The following is a 13,654-nucleotide window of genomic DNA, read 5'->3' as shown; positions in this document are numbered from 1 at the left end:
GCGGAACTTTCGTATCTCACTTTCAAATGAAAAGTTGCAAGGTCATCAGTTTAGACTTTTTAAATACAGAAAGGGAAAAAAGAGCAGAATAATAGTAATGTGTTTCGCTGACTTAATTTAGTCACGTCACTGAAATTTAGATACCAAAACATCTGTAATGACTGAAAATGAAATTACTTTTTCCCATGAAATTACATTTTATGCGTTGCAAGTAGAATGTTCTGTGATGTTAACCATTGCGTGCGAGGTTGGTTTGTTCATTCATTTGTGGTCTACCGTACCTGCCTATCACCTTTTATCATATCACTGCTGTTTCTCTGCGGATGTATTTCAGGAGCTCAAGCTTACCAGCCTAGAGAGCAAAATGATTGAGACTGAATGTGCCATGACTGAACTTGAGACTACTGCATCTCAACAACTACATGGCTTGGCTAAACAGAGCGAACACGCTTTGGAGACCCTACAGAAGAAGCTGCTGCTCACCAATGACAAAATAGAAGAGTTCATGACATTTGTGAAGGTTTGTGTTTTGATTTCCTTTTGAGTGTTCACCTAAACAAAGGTATTCTTGAGTGAAAGCAAAATGTAACAGATTATATGAGGCTAATCTTTGGTGCATTCCCTGTTCTGGAATAATCTTTGAAGTTCCTGCACTGGCCTGGTGTCAGCTCTGGACTGGTCTAAACAGTTAGAAAGAGTCTCTCTCTAGGTGTCTGTCCTAGACTTCTGAGGACTTCTATGATTTTTATTGGTCACCTTTTTGTATATGGCTGCCGTGTACTTCTTCCCAAGAAAAAGTGCTTAGTTGTATAGCAGATTACTCTGCAGAAGAAAATTTCCCAACCCATTTAAGAAAATAATTTGTGTCTGTTGATTAGTGTGAATTATCTGATTTTCTTCATGCATGTGCTTTTTATGGCAGAAATATTCAATAAGTAAGCCTCTATATTGCAAAATTGAAAGCAGTTTTAAAAGCAGTATGTAGAATATTGTTTTCTTGTTTTGATTAAATACTTAACAATCTGCTACAGTGCATCATGCAATAATACTGTGTCTGTGGTGTTATCGCTTTATCATACTACTTCAGTGTGAACTTCTACAGAATGGACTAATCTGTGTTTTGTAACTTAGTATTTGAAATATAAATATTATTTATTTTTCTGAAATATCCACTATGTAACTAAGAATTATAATGCCTAATCAGTATATATCTAGCTTGAATTTAGCATATATACTATATACTTACTTTCAGACAAGGTCATATCTTACTAACCCATGAAACAGATCCACTTCTCCACTGTTCTTGGGTTTCTGTAGAGATGAGCTGGTTTCAGATATGTTTGAGCAAGTCTGATAGCATGCGAGGTAAAGAGCAGTGGTATTTTGATGCACCGTAAAAAGAAGGCATATATAGTTACCTTTCATGAAAAACTTTCCACTGTGGATTGAAATTTAGTAACTTAATTACTTGTGCATTCTACCTTCTTTCTGTCATCATCAGATTAGCAAGTCAATATATGATGGTTTTCAGATCTCTGGTATTGGCCTGGAACCATCCCATGTTCAGTTCAGTTGTAAAATTCACATCAACTTCACTATGAAAGAAGACTGAACAGTGTTGAATGCACTTCAAAATCCTAAATTAAAAGAATTTATAAGCTAAAATATCTAAGGTGAAAATGACAATTGACTTTCATGAAAAAAAATGTGCCTGTTAGTTAAAAAGAAAGGTTACTTTATTTTTTAAGTTTGTGATTAAAATAAAAGCTATTTTCTGTTTGCCTTGTTTTGTAACCCTTGGGAAAGTGGTATAAATCTGATTACTGTGCCTCGTGTTTCAGAAACATCTTGCCTGTTCTTGAACAAACTGTTCTTTTTCACGGGGGAAATGTGCTTTCTTCTAATACAGAATGCTTCCTCTAAGAGGAAGAAATAAGTGTTCTTTCCACAGCTGCATGCTTATTTTTGTATAAGTAAGGGAAAGTCTGAATTAATCTAATGTATTATCTATTTTTTGAAATTAAATATTCTTATGTCATTGATGACAGAGAGATGAAATTCAGTCTCCATTCAGGCTGCTATGAATTTTGGAATTACTTCATTGAATAAACTGCAGTAGAAATTATAGACAAAGGAGACAAACAAGTGTTCCTACTATCAGTACTTTACATACCTCCATAATGAAAAGTCTGTCAAAAATTAGATAATGAGAAAGTAAAAGATCTGGTCTCAACAGTAGCTGTAATGAGGAAAATCACCTATTAGCAACCATTATGATACTTTATTCATTGTTGAATAAGATGACTGCTTCTCTGTTAGTTACCATGAATATTCATTAGCATTTACATGGTCATACTGTATGTGAAAAGAATGTTAATATGTAGTTTCTCTAGAAATGAAAATAATATTTAGCTAATAAAGCTAAATATGTAGTTTCTCCCCTGCATAAAAGAATATGCATGCATATTTCAAGTAGTGTTTTTGCTGACTACTGTTCCTCTGCAGAAAGATTTTTTTAAAATAAAGGTGCTGTCTCTAAGTCAAATATTGATGAACAGGGAGTTCCTCAGTAGACTGCTTTGTTTAGCTAGGTACTAAATATTTATGGGAAAAAAAGTTTCTGAAATCTGATTTTATTCACAGTATATTGCTGTAAAAAAATACAGTTGAAAATCCTTGGCTTTTCAGTGGAATTTTGTAGTATATCAAGTAAATCCTGTTAAAATACCTCTTATATATCTGATGCTATAACCTGAATAGGAAGATTGAGGTGGCACAATAGGTAGCAGTACTCTTTTCCTGTACCAGCTCTTCCTTGGAAGCCTGGTCTGTCTCATTTCTGCTCTCTCCTTCCATGTAGCTGTCAGTTTTCCCCTGACCTTGGTTCTTACTCAAGTTTCAGTAACTCAGATAAGTTTTTCTGTATACAGATCAAGTTTAAAGTGTCTCTTGCTTAACCTGTTTTACATATTTGTATGACCCTCTTATCTTTGACTGCTATTCTGATCGCTTCACAAGCCTCACTTGTTTTTCTGAGTACAAGTGTAATCTCCTCATGAATCAATGGAATGTTACTTTTTCTGGCCGTTCCAGGTATCTCATGACATTATATAGTTCTTCTTTTAATATACAACAATTAAATAATTTCAGTGTTGCTAATGAATAGTTACACCTAATAATAGGACAACAGAGGAACTTCAGAGAAAAGTGTGTGTCTCTTTCTGTTTATAGCAGACACTTTTACTTGCCTTTAGAGTTATTGATAACTCAGAACCACAGGATCTTGAATCCATTTTGATCAATATACCACATTACAAAACCTTGCGGACAGGTTTCTGATAGAAGTCTGGTATATACCACTGGATCAAATTAGATTATCTGATGAGTTACTGGTTAAGCGCACATTTGTAATGTACAATAAAGCATTGCATTGCTAGATTGTAAAATCTAGTAATAGTTTCTAAAAACGGTGGAAGAAATAATTATGAACAAAAGTTGCTGTATCCAATAAGTTGTAAGTCATTACTGGACTTATTTTTGTTGGAGTGTGGTATAAGCATCAGGTGTGATGTCTTAAACCACATTCAGTGGCAACAAACAGGGCATCTAAAACAGTTTGACTGGGAGCAGCTCATTTCTCCAGAGCTGTTATGACTGACAGACAGAGGCTGGTAGAAAATATGAATAGAAATTGTGTAACAGTTTATTAAATAACCAAAAAACACAGTTCCATAATTAGAGGGTAACTCCGTATAAATATCTTTATCAGTTTGATAGGAAAGATAACACAATATTTAGAAATAAAAAGGCAATGGAAAGGAAGTGGAAAATGGATTATAGATAATAACCTGAAAATATGAGCAGCAACAGAGTATAGAGGCTAAAGAAATCAAGAGGAAATCTGTGCGTAGCAAGGCCAAAAACAATAGTAAATGGGCAGGATTTAAAAATGTACTACTAATAAGATAGATATTACAGGGTGGATACAACCCATTATTAGATAAAACAACTCTGTAACTGTGTAGAGTTAAAGTCTTGTATGAATATTTCTGGTTTGTATCTGGAAGGAAGTAGGGTGATGTTATATGAAGATGATGAAACATTCCCAGTCTATTAGTAGCCAGTGGAAGATTTTAAACAATTTCTAGAAAGAATTAGTATTTTTAAATGGAGAACTTACAACTTTATAGGACTGGTTAGGGAATTTTTCTCTCAATGATCCTCATTTTCAATAAGTGTTCAAAGTGTATATATACTGTAACTCTGCCGTGAGCCTAAAAGAATGGTAACATTGAGTCAATATTCAGAAAGGGCAGTCAGGATAGGTATTTTAGGTCAGTTAGTCTGACCTCATTTCTGGCTAAAATAATGAAAATCTGATATGAAATTAAATTATTAAAGTATTAAAGCATCACAGTATAGTTATACTTAAAATGGCTTTATGGAAAGTAAGTTGTATTGAATAAATCTGATTTCTGCAAGGCAGTTCAAGTCAGTTGATAAAGTTTACTATTCATTTTAATAAACTGTTTTTAGGATGTCTGATCTATCACTGAGACGTTCAGATAAAAAAATGTAGGCAATGCAATATCAATAATATGTTAAATGGATTAAAAATGGCCTGTGCAGTTGATCTGAAAAGTAATTAATGAAATTTAGGTGTTTCTGGAGTTCTGTAAAGATCAGAGCTAAACTTGATTATTAAACATTTTCACAGAATTAGATATCAAATCCTGATAAAATTTTTCAATGGCATTTACGAAGACTGATAAATAATAATGAAAGTAAGTCTGTAACTATAGTGTAAGCTAGGCCCAACAAAACATTTTTATTACAGAAGAACACAAAACTACTTTTAAGAGGGACCAGGTGGCTGTGAGAGTATTTTAGATGCCTTTTATAAAGCTACATGTTTTCATCCCATCCAGCTTCCATCAGCACCATAAATTCTCTTTGAACCACACATCCAATTTCTAAAGTGTACCATTGTTCAGCATTTTCTGTAACATGTATTGCACTATTGGTTCCTGAGGTGGAGCTTGCCAGTTATGTGCAGCACAGCAACCAGGGCAAAATGTTCTTTGTTGTGTTTGTAGTACCTATGACAACACATGCAGAAAATGGACATTGGACAAAGTTAAAAAAGTGCTATTAGACTACTTGACTGGATGTCTACTGAACATAGGGTACAGCATAGTAGTTTACTATGAAACTGCCCAAAATCCTGCAGGAATTTTGTTTTCCTGTATTACTATACTTCATTTTTTTGTTAGCTCACCTAGACTTTGACCATATATTGCTGTTACGGACCCTTGTAAGCTCCAGACTAAGTAGCGTTGTCTGTCTCATTCAACTTGTACATCAGCAAAACTCATTTTTAGAAATTAATCTGCAGTGATGATACCTGCCTGAGCATGAGAATATCAGAACTTTTCTGACTTTGAGGAAGATGTTTTGAAGTTTTGATAAGGTTCCTATATTCAGCTGTGGCTGTAATAAATAGGTGATGGTGGCTGAATGCTTCAAAGTCATCAGAGTACATTTCTCACTTCCATAATGCCTCTGTGATTTGGGGCTTGTGTGCCCTCCACAGAGGATACCCACCGAAGCACAGTTCACATCTGGTCTGTTCTGGCATTGTTCTTGATATGTCTCCAGTATAACCATCTGATAGAATTAACTGCCAAAATCAAGACCCATGGCAGCTTAGTTGGCAAGCTTAGTGGATCTGCCTGGGGATCTAACACTCTCTTAAGGTATCTGCCCTCATTTCTGCTACTCAGAGAAGGGCTTAAGCTAGGTGCATTTCCCCCTTGCTCTGTTGTTTGACATACAACTACACATGTCAGAGGCCTTATTCCACCTCTGCTTGTCCAAGTAATGTTCTGTCAGCTATTTGCCATTCAGTTAGCCTACCTTATATTCCAGTATATGTCAGCCTCTCTTACCTTTCTGCAGTTTACCTTGAATCCTGGCATCAATTTTGCCATGGCATATTTTCTCACTGCTATCTTGGGCTGTAGTTTAATATTGCAGGTTAAGGTAAGTTAATGCTTGTTAAAAAGTTCCACCTCTGAGTGACCCTCACAGCTCATTTCTGCCCCTCTGAAACTTCTTCCCTCCTCCATTTATGAAACGTCATCATAAACACTATATGGGTCAATTGTGAGCTAGCTCATGAAAATGCAGTTAACCTTTTGAAGACCCAGAGCACCAGCTTTTGTGTACCACAGAGGGTCACAGCAGGGACAGGTTTACACGGTTGCAGCCCAGAGATGCTGGGACCGCCCTTTAGTGGCAGTATTAGTTGCAGATGTCACATGAAACTTCCTCCCGTTACAGAGAATAAGTCTTAATTAAGGACTCACCACTTCCATGTTAAAAATTCCTGTCATTTGGCAAATTCCTGTTACTTACCATTGTTTTCTTTTTCTCTTGAACTGTTCTGTGTTGGGGAAGATAGAGCATTGCCAGGAAACATGTTTTTCTTAGAACGGCAATATGCAGACGACATCCTATTTGCTCTTTATCTCAAAATAAAAATAAAAAAAAAAGAATTGGTGAAAATTAGTAGTCGGATTGGGAGGCTCAACTATTTGGGAAATATTCTGTTGTTTTTTATCAGTTCCTTCCAACACAAGAGCAACACAAGGACACTGCTACTGCCTGTACCTCTAGCTACAAAGTCAGTTCTTTGGATAGAAGTAAATCCTTGCAGGGGACTCTCAGAATTCTCCAGTTATGGTGAGACAGTAAGAAATATACTTCATAGGATGTTTCCATTGGTGAATGTATTCTTAAACCCTGTGGATTTAGGTTTTTTGGCAGTACTACTGCCCCAACCTCTTCCAGGCCCAGGGTGTGCAGAACATGCTTTTTATATGGGTACCCAGATCAGATGTGGGATGCCATTTGAATGATCATATATTTCTTCATCTAAAAATGCTAAGCATAATAGGTGATTTTAAAATTTTATAATCAGCAAAAATTGACTAACTTTTTATTGAACTAGAACTAAAGTTTGCTGTGCAGCTGAAAATAGATTTATTTTGAAAAGTTACACAATTGTATATGAACCATGCCAATTTGGAAGTGTTGTTTGACCAAACAAAGGTTTTTTCAGCAGGTCACTAGGTCATTCTGCAAATGACAGCAGATAGTATCACTTAGGTAAATGAGCACTGTCAGTTTTTATTCAAAAGTGGACACCTTTAATATGACTTCAAGTTGCTAGAAAATATTCCTCACTGGGAACACTTAAAAACCAAAAAATAAGTATATTTCATTTATTACATTCCAAACTGTCAACACTTTACCTAGAAAACTATACCCAGAGTGATTATTTTGTATTTACGGAGTAGGTGATGAGTCCGCCAATCTGTGTTCAGTCAGAATCAGCATAATATTTGGTTACAGGGATGTGTTGCAGTCTGGTAAGGATCAGTATTCTCATCTGCAGAATACACACCTTTAAGAGAAGGTATCCTATACACAAGGCAAAATTTGTGTAACTGCAAAAAAATCTTACCATTAAAAAAAATCAGGCATTTATTACTTCTTTTTAACTGTGTGTGCTGCTTCAGGAAAAAAAGGAGAAACACAGCTTTTATTATGAAATACCAACCTTTCTGGGTTCTGAGGAGAAATTGGTGATAAATTAAGCTAATCTCCATCAGGATTACACTGCATCTGGGATTTAGGCAAATTGAATCAGAGGCCTGAATAGTGACAGTGAATATCTATTAGACTGTAAACAGAATAATAGGCCCTGTGAATTTTAATGAATGAAGTGAATGGCTGAAGTCTTATAGTTTACAGAAGGCGTACGGTTAGTGATGCATACAGTGTGCCAGGAACAGCATATAATGTAGATGTCTTAATGGATAAAATCTTGATTACTAAAAATGAAGAATTAATAGAAAGACTTTGAAAAGCTTTTCCTTACTCTTCTTTTTCTTTGCTTTTTAGGCTTAGAAGGATAGCACTTCACTTTTGGTTTTGACTATCATAGGTAAAGATGATAACAGATGTAGCTTAAAATATGTTTGGTTTTTTTTTAAATCCCCCTCTGTATTAAGAGTTTAGAGGAATTCATTTAAATGATTCAATCTATATAACCAAATTGCAAGGTATGTCAGGTTTCTGTAGCTGTGCATGTATGTCTCCTGCAAAGTTTAGATGCATGTCTGACTTACGCAAGTGATTTTGTTAATATTAGTGTTAATTTTATTTTTCTTAGAGTGCCTGGGAACCGTTCTCATAGACTGTGACTCTCTAATAATACTGTGTGAGCAGATCCAACAAACTTGAGCTAAACAGGAAACTGTCTTCACCAGCTTACAAATAACTTTCTTTTTTGCCTCAGGAAGTAAATTAATAAATAAATAAAATCTTCTAAGTTTTTCAAAGAATAAGACTGCAACAGGCTCAGCTGGGATACTTGGAGACTGCCATGCACTCCCTGGAACGGTATAGATCCACCTGCGATTCCTATCAGTGGCTTGGAGAGACTGCTTTCTAAAGCTGATACTGAGCCCTGTGCGTGACCTGGAGATAGTTAGGAAGACGCCTAGTTTAAAGGTAATGGCCAGTTCAGGGTCTAAAAGACAGAAATTATGTTGACTGGAAAAAGGGATAACTGGAAGACTTAGGGGATGGATGCATGAGTACAAAGTATACAGTAAAAGCTCTGGGCTTGAAGTGATTGGAAAACTTTTTGGCAAAATGACAGGAGAAGTAGCAAAACTTGGAAAGGAGAAAGGTCTCCAGTAATGATTTATTTAAGAGTTTATGTAGAAATAATTGTTCAATATATGTTGATCAGATTACTAAGAAAGCAAGCTGAAGCAGAGAGAACAGAAAGCACCCATATACAGAGCCTTGTGAAGTCTCCACAGTAATTTAGAAAAGTGGGAGTGAGGGGATTCCCCAACGGACCTGCCAAATGAGCTACAGAGAGATGGGAATTGCTCTAGGAGGATGGAATCATAAAAACCAACAAGTGACAGTATTCTAAGAAAACACAGTGATAAGATTTATGGAATTTTTTTAAGAATATAAGGAATGTCGGAGCTGACCTCTTAAACTGGGTTTCAGACACATTTGTTTCAGCAGTGCAATGGTCTTACACAGGGCACCTGGTTTATAGTTTTTAAGCTTTGTGTGTGTTTCTGCAGAAAGATAGCATAAGCTCAGACACTGAACTGAGTATCAGGAAATCTTGGTGCTCTTCACATCTTAGTCACTGACCTGCTATGTGACCTTCGGAGAGTTGCTTCACCTCAGTACTTCTTGGTCTGCCCTGAATATTCTTTGTTTGCCATGTCCAGTATAACTGTGCTGACTTTGTCTGCCCTAACTGTTCAGATAATAAACTATCTGAGATCCCAGGCATCTCTTATCACACGTGTGTGAAGCTCTAATCTCTGTCAGTGCCTTTTTTTTTCCTCTGTGTAAATAACTGTAATATATGATGTTTTAAAGGAATGATGCTAGTTTTGCTAGCACCTGTGTAAATCAGAGGTAATTCTGTTGAAACCAAAGAATTTACAGCAGGGAAAAAAATTAATGTAAATGAGGTAGGACTTAAATGCTGAAGTAAATAGGACTTTAAATTATTATTATTGCCCATTTCACATAAATATAATTTTAGAAACCAATATATTTTGACAGAAATATTCTGCCTGTCATCTCATGCTGATTACACATATTTCATCTCATTCTCTGCTATAAAGGAAACTATTATTTTTTTCCCTGTTATAGGTCACAAAACATGGTAATTGTGTTGAAAATTTAGCAACAGTACAATGAAAACTATGGAATGTTTGCTGATACTTAAAAAAGAAGCATCAGTCTGAAAACATTTGGGTCTACAACTTAAGTTTTTGACAGTCTTAAAGCTTAATGTACAGGAGAGATTAGATAACTGTGAAGCTGTAATATTATATATAACCAAATGTCCCTCATATCAGTAAGTATCTGCTTTATGCTCTATAAATGAGGTGCCTAGCTGATGCAGTAAGAGGGTCTTCGTTCTACCTAAAGTCATGTTATAAGAAACGCTATGAAAAGAGACGGATTTTTAAGACAAGATTTCAGACATAAATGAACGTGTGACAGCTAAACAGTTACCAAGAAAGGATTAGAAAAGAAAAAGAGAAAATGCTGACCAGTAATACAAACCCCCCTAATTTTGAATCACAAAGGGAATTTTAAAACACAGAAGTAAACTCTTAGGTATATATTGTGTACTTCTCTACAGAAACATAAACTACATTGTAATTGGCCAGAATAAGTCCATTGCTGCATTTTTAAGTATGGTATGTTTTGAAGGCAATGTAAAATTAAAAACTGGCCATGACTTAAGTCACTTTTCTATTAATTTGTAAATAAATTGAACTATCTTTTAGAACACAGCACAATGTATTCAATTTCCTTTTCTTATAAATGTCAAATATAGGTTGAAATATTTTTTGTATTCTTCCCTATGGTTTTCTGCAGCTGGAGCTGTTTAAGAAAATACAGTCAAAAGAACATTCTCAATTTTGTATTTGAAAATAAATGGTTAGAAAGAAATCATTTGTTTTCAATGGTTTTGAATCAAGAAGGAATGGTATTTTGGTAGAAGATGTAGAATGAGATTGGTAGCAAAGGTATTTTGGAGAAATGTGGAGAAATACAGTATTTAAATGGTTGCCAGCCAAGTGAGACTTTCTTCCTTGTGTCCTATTGGCAAGCAGGCATAACACAGCTTAGGGCAGCATTGTTGTACAAATTCAAATCTTACCTGTGATAGGAATCAAATTTTATGCAACAGTTTCTTATTTCTGTCATTGTACCTTAATATTCTTCTACCTTATTGCATTTTAACTGGTTTTTGGGTCTGCAGTTCTAAATGCCAGGAAGCTGAGTTTTGTGATCAAATACTGAAATCCTGAAGCTTCTTTTATACTGTGTCAGGAAATCTGTGGTGGGTTTAACAATAGTAGTTGCAAAACAACACTGTGCAAATCTGTCTACACTTCTGCAGATATTCTTACTATAGTTGGGTTTGGGGTATTACTGAATTCACCTTTTCTAGTTCACAGTCTGTCATCCCTACTCAGAGCCATGAAGAAGGCAGGGTTGGGCTAGGATGTTGGACTGTGAACCGAGACAGCTTTTGCCACAAAGGTAGAAGAGGCTGGTAATATTTTAAGTGACTTCAATTAGTTTTTCAGATCTTGTCGATAGATTGCTAGTTATGTTCATGTGTGTTCGGAATTGCTTGTGCTAATGTTTGTGGAAAATCAGGCTGTAGATGCAACTGCAGTATCACATTATTTTGTATGTATATACTGCAATTTCTCAATCTTTATTTAAAATGGAATTCTTACATGTCATCAGGTGAGGCATTTCTTCCAGGCAATGTGTGCTTTCATCTTCTACTGATCTCTGTGAAGTTGTGAGAACTATTCTCAGTGCCAATCAACATAAGATTGCTTATTTTAAATCATATAAATCAATGTGATACCTAGCTTTTCTGGATGTATTTCTCCCTTTCAGCTCTTTATTGAGTTAGCATTGGAAACTTTGTAGCTCTGCTAGCTTTTACGTAATATTGTCACTCTGATAGTCCCTTGAGTGTATCTTTTTGATTTGGTTTGGTTTTAATGCATTCTACACGTTGTTTACTTTATTCTTAATGGAAAAGATAATAAAAGCCAATCTTAATTCTTCCAAATATGTACAAATAAAGAGCTGAGCCATGTAGCCTGAACATATATGTTAATAAATTTTAGAACTAAAGCAGAAACTGTGACTGAAGACAGGTAAATAAAAGCAACACACGACATTATAAACGTGACCTGTGTGACATTGGTAAAATAACATTACTACCACTTTAATATTTGGCAATACCATTCTTCATCAGTACTGAATATTGAAGTTGGCAGAGGAAGGTAAGACTGGTCTATATCTCCTCTATACCTTTACACTCTACTTTCAGGGCATCTGCTGTAGTTTCTGAAATCACGTGGTCTCGGGGGATCATAAGAATTAAGTTAACCTCCTGAGGCTGACTCGTTCCCATGGGTCAGAATGCTACATGTTATAGCCCTTGGCCAGACATATCTATTGCAGTGGTCTGTCTTGTGTTTATTTGTCTACACTCTTGTCCCTTTTCTGATCGAAAAAAAGTTACGCCTAGAAGATGTACTTGTTCAAGTGAAAGAGCTAGCTGAGGTAACTTAATATATATATATATATATAAAAAAATGAAATTACTATAGTAGATTTCTTTTCTCTGACATACAGCAGTCATGCTGTGAGATAGGTTTAAACATTATTACTGGAATTATTTTGAAAGTCATTTTCGGAGAAGCAATAAGGACCAAATAACTGTACTTTCATCGAAGAAACTTGAATGCTTGTTTCAGCTGCTGAAACAGTACATGACATCATCTCTTTCTGTCACTTTGTCCATTTATTCTGTCACGTTGATAGTGAGCTATTTGGGGTGGTAGTGCTTTCTCAACCTTTCACAGCACTAGAATCTGCCCTAATCAGCAATAATTGTTCTACCAAAAATGGAGAAGTTCTTTAAACTCAGCATTCAGTTCTGTGAAATTCAGATCTTGTTTTCCACAGATGGCTGCAACATCTTCACAATGCTTTTTCTTGTTTAGGAAGCTAACCTTGTTTCAGAAAAGATTCTTAATTTCATTTCTGGTGTGATGCTCTGGGTCGCATCCTTACACCATTCCAATCTACAAAACAAGTGAGTTTCTAAAAACACATTACTTGTTCGTATTGAACTACATACAAAATATTATGTATGGAATTGTTCTGTGTATTACACTGTTCTATACATTTGTGGTTGGTTGACCCTGGCCAGCAGCTAACCACCACATAGTTGCTTGCTCATTTCCTGCCCCCGGAGAATAGGAACGGCAAAAACGAGAATACTCGTGTGTTAAGGTAAGGACAGTTTAATAAGAGAAGGAAAGAGGGGAAGAAAACGCCAAGGGATGTGGACCGATGCCCAGCCAGTCTCTGAGCAATGGCTACCTGCCAGGCTAATCCCCCATCACCCTCAGCTTTTTGTTGAGCAAGGAGCTATATGGTATGAAATGTCTCTTTGGTCAAGTCAGGTCATCTGTCCCAGCTGCGTCCCCCTCCCTGCTTCTTGTGCACCCCCAGCCTGCTCACTGAAGGGGCAGGGTGGGAAACAGAGAAGGCCTTGATGCTGTGCAAGCACTGCTCAGCAATAGCTGGTGTGTAATCAACACTGTGTTATCAATTCAGTCACAACCAAACCACTGCACTGTAGGAGCTGCTAGAAGACAATTAACTCCATCCCAGCCAGACCCAGCACCACATTGTTACTATTGTACAAAGCACAGTAAAGCTTACAGTTTTCCTTAACTAATGTGAGCCGTGGCTTCTGCCATGAGATCTGCACCAGGGCAAGATTGAAATCTAGCTATAAATAGCTACAGTGCTAGCATCAGACTTTAGTTTGTCTTCAGGCCATTAAGTTTTATTATACTACAAACAATAGCAACAGAGTGTGTATATTAACATGCTAATTACGAGAATAGTTTTAGGCATTGACTTCGTCATATGGCCTTACTTGGGGCCATTGATCAATTTGTGTCAATTCCAGGATCAACTA

The 13,654-nt window shown here is 36.1% G+C and overlaps 1 protein-coding gene across 1 annotated transcript in view; it reads left to right on the top strand.

Annotated features, from left to right (window-relative positions):
- Nucleotides 1-13,654, top strand: part of CNTLN (centlein) — a 198,432-nt gene that overhangs the window by 170,171 nt on the left and 14,607 nt on the right. Inside the window, exon 23 of the mRNA XM_049794315.1 lies at nt 335-520. Within this exon, the coding sequence (XP_049650272.1) occupies nt 335-520 (186 nt within the window). The remainder of the gene's footprint in view (nt 1-334; nt 521-13,654) is intronic.

This window comes from Accipiter gentilis, chromosome Z (genome assembly GCF_929443795.1).
Source record: "Accipiter gentilis chromosome Z, bAccGen1.1, whole genome shotgun sequence".
NCBI lineage: Eukaryota > Metazoa > Chordata > Aves > Accipitriformes > Accipitridae > Astur > Astur gentilis.
Note: the sequence above shows the minus strand (reverse complement) of the source record. Positions and strands in the feature narration are given on the sequence as shown.